At 38.9% G+C, this 14,903-nt stretch overlaps 3 protein-coding genes across 3 annotated transcripts in view; 1 reads left to right on the top strand and 2 right to left on the bottom strand.

Annotated features, from left to right (window-relative positions):
- The window catches only part of LOC114931097 (uncharacterized), a 133,703-nt gene that overhangs the window by 25,089 nt on the left and 93,711 nt on the right, over window positions 1-14,903 (top strand). The window lies entirely within an intron of this gene.
- On the bottom strand, window positions 5,604-7,334 carry LOC114931031 (uncharacterized). Its single transcript, XM_029302942.2, has 4 exons — window positions 7,052-7,334; window positions 6,403-6,593; window positions 5,906-6,016; window positions 5,604-5,733 (listed from the first exon to the last, which is right to left on the bottom strand). Exons 1-4 carry the CDS (start codon window positions 7,226-7,228, stop codon window positions 5,604-5,606), a joined length of 609 nt encoding a protein of 202 aa, XP_029158775.1. The 5' UTR covers window positions 7,229-7,334.
- LOC114931095 (uncharacterized) lies at window positions 10,807-14,855 on the bottom strand. The gene is made up of 4 exons (XM_029303036.1): window positions 14,653-14,855; window positions 13,731-13,915; window positions 11,024-11,140; window positions 10,807-10,915 (listed from the first exon to the last, which is right to left on the bottom strand). The coding sequence occupies exons 1-4, from the start codon at window positions 14,818-14,820 to the stop codon at window positions 10,807-10,809; spliced, it is 579 nt and encodes a 192-aa protein (XP_029158869.1). The 5' UTR covers window positions 14,821-14,855.

Raw genomic sequence — 14,903 nt, 5'->3', positions numbered from 1 at the left:
AAATTGTTCGACGACTTTCCTGAAATAAAAGCAGCCCATGAGCGACGCCGGTAATGCCGCCTTTTTGCGATCGCGAGGAGCGAACTGCCGTAAACCATCAAGGGGTTCTCTCTCTTTCTCTCTCTCTCTCTCTCTCTCTCTCTCTCTCTCTCTCTTTCTCTCTTGATTCCGGCTGGTGACTCCGAGCGGGCGTTAGCGATCGGTCGGAAGGATTAGACAGGAAGTTGGAATTGTACGAGGAAATAATCTTGGGATAAATAATCCGGTCGGCCACGCTCCAATGGCTGGATTTATCGCGAGTTCGCAGATATTTAAGAACCGACTCGCCCAGAATTTTAACTCTGGTCTCGCGTCACCCAATTTCGAATTAAACATCAAATCTCCGTCACGCTTTCTGTTTCTCCATATTTCTTCTTAGCTCGTCAATTTTGTAAGAGAAGGAAAAATATATCTTTTCCCCTGAAAAAAAAATTTAATAAAAATTGTGCAAGAAAAAAAAAGAAAGCTTGATTTGGGAAACATTAAATGTCCTAGTCCTTTGCGGACGAGAAAGGAGCCGTGTAAGTTCTACCTCTCGCAAGGATGTAAGATTAATTTTTCATTCCGCGACGTGAGCACTGCGCTATAGTGATTGCCATTCTTCCTCCCGATGTTAACCCGAGAAAACTTCTGAATTGCCGGCATTAGTTTCTTTCTCCTTCTTGAGGAACGAATACGATGTGCGCTGCTACGCTGCAGAATACGATGCAGACTTGTATGTATTATACTATATGTATGTGTAGAAGCGAATTGTACATTCTCACTTGTGATTATACATCGATCACCGTCCTTACGTTTCCGGCCACGAATCCCATAGACTCTAGCAACGGGGACGTTATACGCTTTTCCTTTCACGTTTGAGGGAATTTCGTTCACCCATGTAACGACAGACGGGATATTGTCGCATTCCTCTGCCGCGAACTTTTCATTCCGCCAAAGCGGGATGTCAATTCTCGTGCTCGCGAAAATGCGTCAAAGTAAATCAAGAAATCAATAAGAGAGAGAGAGAGAGAGAATAACCGTGCGTCTATCAGCGAGGATAAATGTGAGAATTTACAGCTAAGGGTTTTCATTTTATTTTTTCTTTTCCGAAGTGACTCTATAATTTAAAAAAAAACGATTAAAAAAGAATGTTGCGTGCACATGATAAAAGCAAAAAATAATATCAAACATTTTCCTACGCGATAAATACACAATTTGAAGATAAATTAACATAGGTACACCGCGCGATTTATTTTCTACCTCGTACTCTCGTGTCGTTCGTATGTGGTTTGTATGTTCCGTTAATTAGTATTACAACTTTACCCCGACTCTCAACTAACGTAATTGGAATCTTATTACTTGAGCGCGGATATTATAATCAATGCCAAAGCGTTACGCGCTCGAGCTGCAAACCACCTTCAGCAGCCAATTAATTGCAACGGTAGGAGATTATTAATATACTCTCCCGGACATAGCGTAGAATGTTGCGAAATTTGTTACATCATGGGGTGAGAGAGGAAGAGAGAGAGAGAGAGAGAGAGAGAGAGAGAGAGAGAGAGAGAGTCGATACTCTCTCCTCCGGAGCAACTATTTATGTACATTCGAAGCGCGTAGAGGTTCGTTAACGTCAGTTAATGAATACGTCAATAATTTTCCACATAATATGATGTAACGCGAACTCGTAATAAAATGTTCAATAATTATATTATATAGGTATGCGCGTGTGTACATAATGCGACGTAGTACGAAATACATATTATTAATAATACCTGATAAATTCGAAAGACGAAGAGTGCGATTGACGTTTCGCGATTTTACGGGAAGCTGTCAATCAGAGCCGTTAGCCATATAATTCGCCTGTCGAAAAATATACTAAAGGACGCTGAAGTCTGCGCTCTATATATATGTATATATATATATATATATATATATATATATATATATATCCCTCTCTTTCTCTTTCCCCGCAAATCACCGATACAATAACAGGATACTCTCCGTATATTTCGATGAAAACCGATATAATCGATCGATCCGCTTCAACATCGTCAAGTTCCGCCGACCCGACCCGGCCGTATCGGCGAATGAAACAAGTTTGATTAGATGTAGCAGACACGTTGAGAGCTTGGAATTCGATAAAAATCTATTCCGATCAACGAGAAACAAGTTGACCGCCACCGTCGTCCCGTCCTTGATCTCATCTCGGGTTTATTACGGATATGTGACGCGTGGAAATGGAAAATATATATGTATATATATATATATCAGGGTACAGGGTTCAACTTTGACACGTGCGCGCTGGTTCTTCAAATCGCGTAATTGCAATCGTTTTAACGGAGGAGATTTAATGTCAGCTGACAAAATTCAAAGCGGGATGAATTTATAAAGCGGATTTCGACGAGCGTTTGAGCAACGCGTCGCAAAAATTATAATCACCCACGTGTATTGTAATGGATTAAGGGACGTAATGGATTATAATAGTGTTTGCAGAGGAGATAATTACTTTGCACAGGTGTGTATCGAATGATGGAATTTATAATCCCCTCGCGTTTGTAATCCTTAACGTGTGTAGATCAAGTTATTATCTCTTCTATAGACATTTAATCAGTCAGTAATTAATTATCTCGATTATTCATCGATATCCCCTCGGAGCCTGGATATTCGCGTTAAGGATATAACCGTCGGATACCTCTGGATATTATCAATATACTCGGCTTAATCGTCGCTGCCTGTCAAAAACATAAAAAGAATAACGAGATTTAGCAAGTTTCACGCACTGATATAATTTACTCCGACAGGAAATTAATTAATCATGGTCTCTCGAACGAGAGGCCGACCAAATATTTTCGGCAAATAAAACTTTCTGTGAGGGATCGAGCTCTCTAAGAATGATCCCTATATAACTCACTTCGGCTCTTTAGGAAGTATAGAAAATTAATCGCCGTGAAAAAAATGGGGAAAAAGCGGAATGATCGATCGACGGTTGCCTATACGCGAAGCACATCGTGTTTGACGTATATATGTAATAATTTTCTGATAATTTTTTTCAACGACTGCATCTTCTTCATCGAATACGCGATTAATTCTCGATTAAAACATCAGCGAGAAATTTTGTCGGGAACAGCAATGCCTTTATATGTGTTTCTTTTCAACTATGCCAATTCGTCAATAATATCGTCGAAACGTTAAGTAACGCGCGGTTCGCTCCGTCTCGATAAATGGATTATGATTAATCAGTTTGTTGAACAGTGGTTTGCCGGCTGAAAGAATATCCGAGCATGAAATTAACAAAAAGAGGGAGAGAGAGTGCATTAACGCGAAAACTACATAAAAGCGAAGTTGTACCGTTTGATCTTTCCCGCGTAACAAGAGATGAGTAATCGATTTGGGGGAAGAAAAGGGATGCCTCGTCGTATCGACATTTCTGATAAGCTTTCTTTTTTATCGTCTTATTCACTCGCCTCCCCTACGTCGAATATTGAAACCGTCACTTTTTTCCCCTTAAAATAAAATAATATCGCGTCGCCTGTATCAAATTGGCTCAATCAATGCGAACGAATTTATATTTGGATAAATATGAAAAGTAACAATGTAATTAATGCACGGTTAAACGCGGTTAATTATTCCTTTAATTAATATTTGTCCCAGTATCGATTGACATTTCCATAGTACAATTTTTTTTCACGGAAATGGTTCGCTTGGTAAATGAAGTTTCAGAAAAATAGCACGCTCACGTGTGTTAAATATCAGCATGTAAATTCGCGAGATAGTCCCATAAGCCCCGCTCGATTGTACGGCAGTTTGATCGGGGTCGAGCAATTATCCGGACCAATCTCCGGAATCTCCGCCACGTGTGCATGTGTCCCGCGAAAACGAAAATGGAATTGAAACGAGCTGTTTTGTTATCGTATCAGCGATACGTCAAAATCGCGAACATCGAATAATAATCCCCTATATGTCGCCCTCTCACCTGTCTCTCACTTAATTCGGCTTCTCCCGCGGTTCGTCCGCTGAATAATCTCCCGTCCCAGCCGAGACTGACCGTTATTATTGCAGTTAGGCGAGCGCCGGAGCATTGTCGAATTCATTAACGTCCAGCCGCGCTCAGCTCGGACTTCCGTTCTCTCCTCGGCTTTATTTAACCAAACGATTAACGGCTCAAGAGCCGAACAGCCCGACACGTTGCCGGGCGTGAGCATAAAATACCGTTCCACTATTAGTGCGATTAACGTTTCCGTTCGTATTGTGTGCGCGTCGAGTACCGAAACTCTCGTATCGAAACACGACACACGCACGCGCTCTTGTATCCTGTGGTTGCGCCTATAATTCGAGAGCATTTATCATTTTGCACGCTGCGGTGGGATTTTTACCGATTATCATTATCCTATTACCGATTTCTAGTTGAACACGCGACGAATTATGAGCGTGGCTGATTCAAAGAACTGTATTCTTTCGGAAAAAGTATACCATTCATTCGTTGAACAAACCGTCAAATAAATATTATCGATAGTTTCAGACATTTTCTTGAAATAAATCTTATCAAAGATTATTTCAGGGAAAATTAAGTGTCACATGTTATAAGTAAAAATTTATTAAGTTATGAATTGATTGAAGAATATAGAGTTGTTTTGATGAAGTTTGTAAAATTAATTTAAAAATAATTGAAAAATAATAAAAAAAATTTAAAAAATGATATGTATATATATATATATATTTCTAATCAGTCTATCACTAGATAGGATTAAATATAAACTTAGATAAAGTTTTTTTTATTTTTATCACGCTTACGTCTAACAAATTATCGTCGCTAGATTAACTTCACATATGAGCTAATAAGAGTCATATGTAATTTTAACTTGGTTGTGCGTCAGAGAAATATATAGAATTGTCAGAAATAGGAAACTTATTTAACTACGAGAGAATAATTTTATAAATTCGGCGCGACTGCAACATCCGAAATATTAATAAAATCGAGTAACTAGATATAAAAGCAGTTTGGGAATAATAATTTCAAATATGTCCTATTATACTAGGTACATGGTCAATTAATACTACGCATTCTTTGTTTAATTATACTCATATAATGCTAAATGTGTTTCGTGTTTCGTGTATAATACGATTCGGATTTTGCAATTGAAATGTTTTGTTTACTGCAAAGTATCACTCTTTTTACAAGGAAATAATAAATTTTGAAAATTTGTATAAATCCAATTTTGCTTTTTATAGAAATTAGCTCTCAATGAAAATTATATAATGAAACGATATAATCCTAATGATAATTTCCACATATATATAAAATCAAATAAAAATTATACAAAAAAGTGCTTGTGTGCATATGTGGATTAAATTACTTGTTTTATATAATTTCATTCTTTTTTTATTTTTATTGTATTATTGATGTCTTTTGAAATATATATTTCAGACATATATTTATTTAATAAAATAATATTGGAAATATCAGATTTTTCTGTTTACTGCAGGAATACGCTAATTAAATATATACAATTTTTAATAAATCATATAAATTACAGATTGTTTAAATTTTAATTTTATTATTAATTTGGCTGTTCAACAAGGCACAGTCATCTTGTATATAAATTATATAACAATAGTTTCAATAGCGAAAATGAACAAGGATAGACAATCTCACAATCATTTTTTGTTCGATATGCAATGTCATAACAGTCATGTTCGTTAGCATCCTCGAAATTTCTGAAACACATATTTTTGCTTTTAATTCGAAATATCATAATATTACAATAATTTTTATAATGGAATTATACTATATTATATATTTTAAAATTGTTAAGAAAATTATGTGTAAAAAAAACTATTAAGATATGCGTCAAAATTATTAAATAAAAGTGTTAATACTCTTATATACCTTAGAATAATTCGTATGGCATCTTCGATAATTGAAAATCCCGGAGGACTTAACACTGTTTCCGCTTCGCAAATCGCGCGAAGAATACATAATCGTCCAGGCAAATTTTGACTAAAATAGATAAAATGTAAATTAATTAAGAGAACCTATAGCCAAAACATAAATGAAACTTTCAGGATAGATCCCATAAAATTACATTTAATGGAAAAAAAATTTTTTTAATTGTAAGATATTTAATACACATGCGAAAAAATTAGCATTTTAACATCAAAAATTATAATTAATTTTAAAATTATAAATTAATGTATATTAACAATTTTATTAATATATTTATATATTAGTTAATATAAAGTAACGTATATTAACAATTTTTTTAATATTATTTTAATTTGAGAATATATAAAATCTTTTATATTTAAATTCAATCTAATCCTTTTCAGTATTTTCTAAAAATGACACTTTATATATATTTATTTAACTGCTTAATTTTCTTTTACCTATTCAATGCCGATTCAAAATTGGCATAAAGTTCGCGTCTGTGTCGTCGTTTTAGTTTGAACGGACTTTTGATCGCAGTTTTCTTTAAATCTTCCTGACTAGGTATAGGCCATATCATATCAAATTCCAAATCGAGATTCCAGGGGCTTGGGCTATTAATCTGGATAGCTTTTAGCAGGGTTAAGGTTACCTAAACGAATAATACTTTACGTACATAAAATCATACATGAAATCACACTCTTTAATCGAAGATTATATAATTGAATCAAACGAAAAAAAAAAATGTATTTTATTGATAAAAGATGAGAGAAAATAAGAGAAAAATTGTCTTACTTTAAATTGACATACATTTGAGATACTTGTATGAAATACTTGTACGTTTGCTACAATTTCATTCGCGAATCGAGGAAATACGTGTTTCGTAGTTCGCACGTACCACTGATAAACTTAATTCAATGATACTTCCCGATTTAATATAAAACGTGCTCATCTTTTCGGGACGGTTGGTCGTAAAAGTGCTCGTTATCGCGTAATATGAGGAAACGCCCGTCTAACTGATTCCTATCGATCTCCTTCGATCTCTCGCGGTGCGAGTAGTAGTACGCTCTCGTAAAAGTCCGACGTAAAAGGCCTTCGTCTCCGACTTACCACGAAGGCGCTTCCCTTCGGAAAAGCTAGTTCCCGTTTACGTCTGGGTAAGGTCTCCCCTGACCTCTGACCGGTAGCACTTAAGTCGGCGTCATTACGGTGACACACCGTCTCCCGTAGGAGCGACAACGAGTCCGGGATCTCGGCGAGGATCAGGACGAGCCACGGGGCTCTCATTTCTCGAAATTACCGGACGAGCGGACCAAAATCGGACGGTCTCTCTCTTTCTCCCGGGAGGCTCACGGAACGGAGAGCATTTTCAGAAAACCCGGAAACATCCTTCGCGGTCACGCCGAAATATTACACTTGCATTTTGCGCGCACTGCTCCACGACTCCGCCGCTGGGACGACGATATGGGAATGGCGTCTCTCTCTCTCTCTCGTTGTTTGCGCCGCGAATTATCACGCATCCGGTTTGGAACCACGAGAAATGATCTAATTGCTCGGACGAATATTTTGAACATCGCGTTAATTGCGCCCCGGTTCGAAGTGATATGGATTATCACGAGATCGTTCGCGCTGCAATTATCTCGCGGATGAAACGAATATTTCCCTGGAAAAATAAGTTACGTATTAATCGCGTGTAAACATTTTTGTGTACATTTCAACCGTGTGTGTACGAAGCTTCATGTAAGGGAAGACCGCTCCTGCGGTTGTGATAAAGTATGCGGTCCTATCTCGTACATGAACTGCACATACGTTCGTTCTCCGGTATATTTTATGTCGCGAGGAAGATATCTTTCCGGTGGTAAGGCTGAATAAATTTTAGTCTTTGTCAAGTTTTAATATTTCAGAACTGATATCGCGTAAAAATTTCAATACGAATGAGAACTTCTTCTAAATTCGTAATAAGACGGTTAATGCGCGGGAAGAAAAAATACACATAAATGATTGAAAAGTTCAAATTCGAAGAAAATTTACGCGCACAAAAAAGAAACATAACATATGGCAATTACATCTTTCGTTATAATCTTTGCAAGCTTTTTCGCAATTTATTTATTTATTAGATGGTTAAATTGGCGCTGATTTCCACGCGTTCTCTCGTATTCATCGAGCTTGGGAAAGCTCATTAATTCTGTCGGGTCGTAGACCATTAAAGTCTGACAAGCTGTCCTTCTCTTTTCCCATATTGCGGAGTCCCGTGGCTTTTCCATGCTAATCTTGAAAAATCTCACCGAAAGCTCGGTCGGTTTTTTATGAGAGCTTCATCGGCTCTCCGTTTTTCCCTCCACTCTCTCCTCGCGGTCTTCTGTTCGCCGTGAGAGCCCTTAAATTTCGTAAATCTCGCGAAATATATTCAGGGAAGCGGGCTGCCTGTTTTATCCAATCCCGAAGATCCGAGTGCTTTCTGACCACCTTCGCAGCTTCCATCCGTGGGGTAATTTCATTTTGGGCTTTCAAATCTCCTTGATTCTCCCTTTCCTTCTCATCCCCATTTTCCTTCTCCCTACTTAAACCCATTTTTTATTTCTTTTTCTCGAAGACACTGCCAGTTCCATTCTGCCATCCTTCCTTTACCGTGAAAATCGCGTGATTTATCTAACACTTAAAATCGAGCGCGATTTTTCCCGAGCTTTCGAGAGAGAACGATACTTCGGGAGAGATCCTTAGTTAATCGCGCAATTGCTTCACATAATGCGAGGAAAATTGCCAACGTAATCATGGCCGCGATAAGCTCTCTTTTTATCGATATTTTGCAGCATGCTCGAGACTCTCGATTTTCTCCATTACGGTAAATACTTGAAACATCAATTAGATCTACGAAGCACCCTCTCGTAGTTGCAACGCGCTTATCCGGGTCCACCATTTCCTCGACGTAACGCAATGTTACTCCAAAGTCCATTTTGCGCGTACATTTTGGTCGCCATTAAGGAAACCGGATTCATCTGTTTACCTTACAATAATAGGTCGTGTATGGAATAATGCACCACAATTCTCTCTTTCGCTTTCTCTCTCACTCTCTCTCTTGTTGACATGTACGCTTATTCTAAGACATCTGTAATGCGTTGCCTGTACGAAATTGCGTTCTATGTTTGCACGTACAGTGACGTTAAGCTAACGTAATACAATTTCCCTACTGAGAAACGTCAGCTGGGGTAGTCTCGAGTTTACATCACATATCATTAACACGAAGTCGATTCGCGTACAATCTCGTGCGATCTCCAAAACTATTTCTCTCGCAATATCACATTAACAATGGAATTTATTCGAAAATTTTTTATTCCTGTCTTTCAATTACGCAAAGATGTGTTGGCGGAGCTTTAATTTTTTGTTAACTAATTTTAAGAGGAGAAACGTCAAATTAGTCAAAGCAATTCTTTATTAAAAAGGAGCTATTAATATTGAGACATTTCAAGAGAGTGATTTCTTTTCATTTAAATTATCAGGAAGTTCCATTCAAGACCTACGTTAAATTAATCGAAAAATAAGATTTTATTATTCGTTGCATTGAACTGAAAAGAAGAAGTCTTTTCGGGAATAATTATAGAGTTCTGTTAAATTATTCGCAATTATTGAAAAGTGGATAGACTTCAATGAGAGATACACAGTATAACTTGCACTTTGTTGAAAGACTCTGTCTTTCTCTCTCTCTCTCTCTTTCTCTCTCGCTCTCTCTTTCTACGAGAGAGATCAGGTCTTTGAAAGTTCTGTTGTAATCCGAGCAATTTCGTAGTTACGAGGAAATTCCAAGAACGACGTCTACTGCATAATTCGAATTGCTGACATCATTGTTGTCAACATTGTTGTCGATCTCATCACATACTGACGGTTATTATTATTCGCTTTTATGTCGCGATATTTTGTCTTTTTTCTTATACAATTAAAAAAAAATTATTCAAAGATATACGATCTTTAACTTCTGTTAATGCATAATATTTTTCCTTTCCAATGTATGGATACCAACTGCGTATTTTTAACACATTACATCGCGACAATTTTGTTTGTAGCAACTGCTGAGCATCTTTCTCGTTATATTTTAGGAGGTTTCCGAATACAAAGGCTTTTTGTATTTTGTTTCGGGCAGAGAAAAATTCCGACACATTTTGAACATTTAAAGTTGCTTGGGGTGTCTGTTCATTTACAGAAGAGTTAAAGCTCACAGAGTGTTACTTTGCATGCTGCGCAGAAAGAGAAGCAGGTTTACTATTTAAACTTATTTACAACGAATGTTTCGCTGAATTTACGACGACCCAAAAGCTTTTAAAATGCACTTAAGAATATATATATAAAGCTCCCATGTGTATACTTCAAATAAACACACGAAATATGAGATATATATACATATTGTTTATAAATATAATACATTTTTTATTACAATATATTATAGATGATACAACTCATCTAATTCTATTCAAACATTCCTGTCGAACAATAAAATGATACACAGTTTTGATTCTACAAACCAAACATTTAATACTTGAACTCTCATACATTTAAAGATTTAATACAAGACAAGGTTGTTTTAATATCGTCGAAGAAATGCAAAACATTTGTATTGTTATTAATACCAGAACTTGAACTAAAGCAATTAATAACTTATTGCATAATAGTCTATTGTCTCTCTATAAATTCCAAGTTTCCAAGGAAAATCCTAATCTAAATCTGATAATCCAATCTTTAGGAGTTATAGTTCGAGTACTTAATCTGATTACAAAGGAGAGAAAGATAGAGGAGAGAGGGATAGAGAGAATTCTCTGCGTGATAGCTGCTCGTTTCGCGATTGTGCGAGCGATGATCGCGCTGATTGCGGCACTTTAGAAGACATCTGGACACTTGGCGTGCATCTCGTCGCAATTCTCACCCAAGTGGTAACTTCGCTCGTATTCGGTCATCGGATCGATGTCGTAATGTCCTCCGGGTAGACTACGATCATTAAAACCCGCCACTGTTATCTTTCAAAGTGACATTAACAGAGAGACAGTTTCCCTTTATCATGTCACAAGGAATTTAATTTCGTTTTTTTTTTCTTACGTGAATGCAGCGTGCAGAATCTCCTCCAGGAAGCTTCCCTTTCCCACGTCTTCGCGCCTACGGCCGGCTGCCTTGCAGATCGCCTTCAGGACGCAGGCCTTGCCGTCCTTTTCCTGACTTCGAGAAACACAGGGGTGAGATTACACGGGGGTCGAAGATTCGGCGAAGAGCGGTGTAATTCGATGGTCGTTTGTCATTATCATCCTCGTTATCGTTGTCGGTCTCGCCCCCGAGAGTCGGCGGCGGTCTATTCATTAAGTTCGCGATAATACTAAGGGGGAAGGTTGATATTGTGCCGTGCACACGAAACGTTTCACTGTAAACCCGGGGGTTACAATGAACCGCGCGCTAGCGTCGTTTCGCGTCCCCTCGCTGAGCAAGCACTGGCAATTAGGCTATGGCTCCGCGCAATTAGAATTAGAGTAACCGTCTCACCCAGGATTAATCCCGCTGCTCGACTCTTAACTCGAAACTTTAGTATACGCGCGACTGTAGACGGCTGCGATCGATAAGACGTATATACGACTCTCGATCAAGAGGGTTTGCGAATACTCGAGGAAGAAGATGATTTATCCGCACCAAAACGGTGATTTCAGCCCCGGCGTGTTTGTATTATATAAGCGCGATCGACGAGCGCGAAATCTTTGGAGCATTTTCCGTTTTAACATCCCGTTACTTCTTGACGGAGTATTATAAATCAAGGATTTTTCATCCATTAACATCCACGTGCTAAGATAGTCCGAGATTTCGTCTCGGAGAAATACGACGTGGGTCTTTGTGTTCGACGATTTAAACGGGAATATGCAAAATGTTTTTTATCATTTACGAATTCGGATTCAGCGTCGAGAGAAAAATGGTGAAAAAACTAATTCTTCTTTTCCAGAACGCATAAAATCATGCAGATCTTTCTAATCTTCTCGTATATGTGATGAACAAAGTACGACCCCTCGGGTAATCAAAGTTAATAACGGTTGTTTTTATTCCCGAGGATTATCTCGACGACGAGGACGGCTTAAGACGACGCAGCGCGCAATTTCGTGGCTGGTTGGCCGACTGTATCGTCCGCGAAAAACCGCGGAATAAAGTGCCGCGCGCGCGCAAGTATAACTCGCGGCCGCAAGTATGCTCGTTCGTCCGAGTAATGGCATGCAATTTTTTGTCGCGTAGTCGAGAGGGCGCGCGCGTCAAACTGCGCGACGGTTCCCATATATTTCTCCGCGTCGTGTGCATTTCGCGAAATAGCGGACCGCAAGCTCGCGTGCGTTATTTCTTCATGTCTCGCGACGCGAAAATGCAGTTGGTTGGTTGGTTGGTTGGTTGGTTGGTTGGTTGGTTGGTCGTTCGGTCGGTTGGCGTTTCGGAGCTTTCCACACCCGGGATTTACCCGATTTTGCGGAACGCGCCATCGCTGCGACGCGCTGCAATTATATCGAAAATCCGATTTAATCGGAGATTACATTAAAATACACGTTCTCGCACCGAATTGTCTGCCATTCGCGCTGTTTCGCGGTATGGGGATGCGAATATAAGTGCTGCTAATGGCTCTCACGGCCATTATGTCTTTTTCTCCCTTCCCCGAAGAGCAACTTGTCCCTATCCTGATCAACTGTCTGCCAACAATCGTACTCTATAACGTTACAAAAATCCATGTAAAAACGTGATTTAATTTCCATTTCTTGTTTCCAGAAAGAATTATTCCTAGCGCGTTTGAGAAATAATTCAGACCCCGAAAGGATTTTTGTCGCGCGAAGCCTTGCGATGATGGAAGCTTTTCTTAATCCGCCCATCTGCGAACACGCGTCGTTTCTTATTCTAAATTGTACCTAAATTATCGTCGTTTCGGGACTCGCGAACGAGATTCTCTGCCGCGTCGACAGACCGTGAAATTCATTCGTTGCGCGTGTTTCGCCCTCTCTGGCCGCAGTGTGTTATCCGGATTTCCCGAATAATTTTATTACGGTCACGCGCGAGCTCGCGGCCGAGCTTTACGCAGAGCTTTACGTATTTCAGGCAACGCAGGTTTTTCACGCGACGCGGCCAGCCGTCGAACAAGGAACGTCGATTACGTTGGGAAGAGGTGAATATAATCTTGCCTTAAATTCTCGGCTTTGCGATTCTTCACGCGACTTCGATCGCACCTAAACGAGAAACGTTTTCCTCGAACAAAAAAAATGGAAACATTTTCTCCACGCAGATAAGGAAGACGGCGGGTTCTCCTCGGTAATAATAAGTTGGCGCTTATTTTTCTTCGTATTAGAAAACAGCGAACTCTCTCTCTCTCTCTCTCTCTCTCTCTCTCTCTCGCCTTCTTGCTCGACAAGTTACCGAAGCAAAAATCTCACCGATAAGTCACCCTTCGCTCTCTGGCTGGTTTCAATAGAATTACCATTTTTCCATCGAGAGACTTTTCATCGAGGAAGAGAAAGAGAATATAAATCCGATCAGTAGAGAAGAACAAAGTAGAGTCGGACGCGAAATATAATATAATGGAATACGTATTTGATTTTTCCCGATGAATGACAAAATATCGCGGTAATCGTGACAATGGCAGCGATCCCGATTTCTCTGGTATATATTATTTTTCATTTACATAATTTTTTGCGGCCGCGTAATTATAATACTATAATATAGAAGTGAAAAAGAAAGAGAAAACGGTCTGGAGAATTCTCCCCTTCTCTCTCTCTCTCTCTCTTCCTTCCTTACTCACGTTCTTAACATTAGCTCCACTTTACGATATAACTCTCTTCTGCTTCGACGATGATAAACCTCGGCTGGCTTCCCGTATGGCACGGTATTTCTATAGGGTAGTTCCCACGCCAACCCGGCAGTGACACCGATGACGAACATTCCTTGGGGCTTCGAGTACGTGCTCACAGTTAGGCAATAGACGAGCTAATAATACAGTGAAAGAATAAAAAAAAACACGAGAACATAAATAAGAAGATTAAATTATTAAATCAAGTGAAATTAAATAATATATATATATATATTTTTTTTTAATAATTTAAAAAGAATGAACAACAGATCACTTAATTAAGTAACTTGTATATTTTCTAAATAATCTCTCATCTTATTGTCCTATGAGTCAGTGTATATTTGTGTGAATGTAGCGTATTTTTAATTAATTATTTCTCTGTTATGTACGAGTTACTGATTATTATTTCTACTTTCCACCTAGTTTGCTATTACTCTCGGAGGTTGCCGCGCTTATTAGAGTCTTTTAAAACGTTATGCACATGAAGCAAGTTCCGTTTCATTTAGCATATATGAAACTTTCCTAAGCTTAAACTATATCTAGAATTTATGTGTTGCGCCATAGTATACAACTTGGCGGAAACTCTTTACACGCGGCCTTTCGGTATCGACCTGTCTGGCGCGCGTTTCCGTCAAAACAAAAACACGAGAAAATTATGATTTCATTTTAATAATAACGAGAGCTCCGGCGAAATCCAAAAGCGGGAGTGTAACAGGTGCGTTTACGCTCACCTTAACATTTTCTCCCAAGTTTATGCATCGCAAATTCGCGGACTTGACGCGAGAAGAGGCGACCGTAATTGCCATTTCAGCGAGAATTCGCTCTCTCCTTTTCCTCTTGTAATATATGTATGTAAAATGAAAGTTTATCTTACTTGAACGTTGCTGCCTTGGGGGAATATCAAATAATTAATGCCAGCTTCTCTCTCGGACCTCACAAACGGGTCGTTTGGGTGTGTCATCGTCGTCGAGTTGGTCGGTTCTGCGAAGCGTGGCGCGAGAATACCTAGCAGAACGAGGTGTCGGAAACGATTGATCAACATCGCGGCGCTCAAATTTCATGTTCCATCGAACGGAACTAAAGTCCTAATCTTAACTGATAGAATACGCTTGGATGCGCGAGCCT

Source organism: Nylanderia fulva, unplaced genomic scaffold (assembly GCF_048542155.1).
Source record: "Nylanderia fulva isolate GAGA-0341 unplaced genomic scaffold, ASM4854215v1 Scaffold1, whole genome shotgun sequence".
Classification (NCBI taxonomy): Eukaryota; Metazoa; Arthropoda; class Insecta; order Hymenoptera; family Formicidae; genus Nylanderia; species Nylanderia fulva.
Note: the sequence above shows the minus strand (reverse complement) of the source record. Positions and strands in the feature narration are given on the sequence as shown.

Bases quoted from the DNA above. Each gene is read 5' to 3' on its own strand.
- LOC114931095 (XM_029303036.1), bottom strand. From the start codon at position 14,820: ATGTTGATCAATCGTTTCCGACACCTCGTTCTGCTAGGTATTCTCGCG. The intron at 13,916-14,652 runs GTAAGATAAACT...CTGTATTATTAG, and splicing joins CCCAAGGCAGCAACGTTCAA to CTCGTCTATTGCCTAACTGT. The intron at 10,916-11,023 runs GTAAGAAAAAAA...TAATGATCGTAG, and splicing joins ATTCTGCACGCTGCATTCAC to TCTACCCGGAGGACATTACG.
- LOC114931031 (XM_029302942.2), bottom strand. From the start codon at position 7,228: ATGAGAGCCCCGTGGCTCGTCCTGATCCTCGCCGAGATCCCGGACTCG. The intron at 6,594-7,051 runs GTAAGTCGGAGA...TTATTCGTTTAG, and splicing joins CGAAGGGAAGCGCCTTCGTG to GTAACCTTAACCCTGCTAAA. The intron at 5,734-5,905 runs GTATATAAGAGT...TATGTGTTTCAG, and splicing joins GCCATACGAATTATTCTAAG to AAATTTCGAGGATGCTAACG.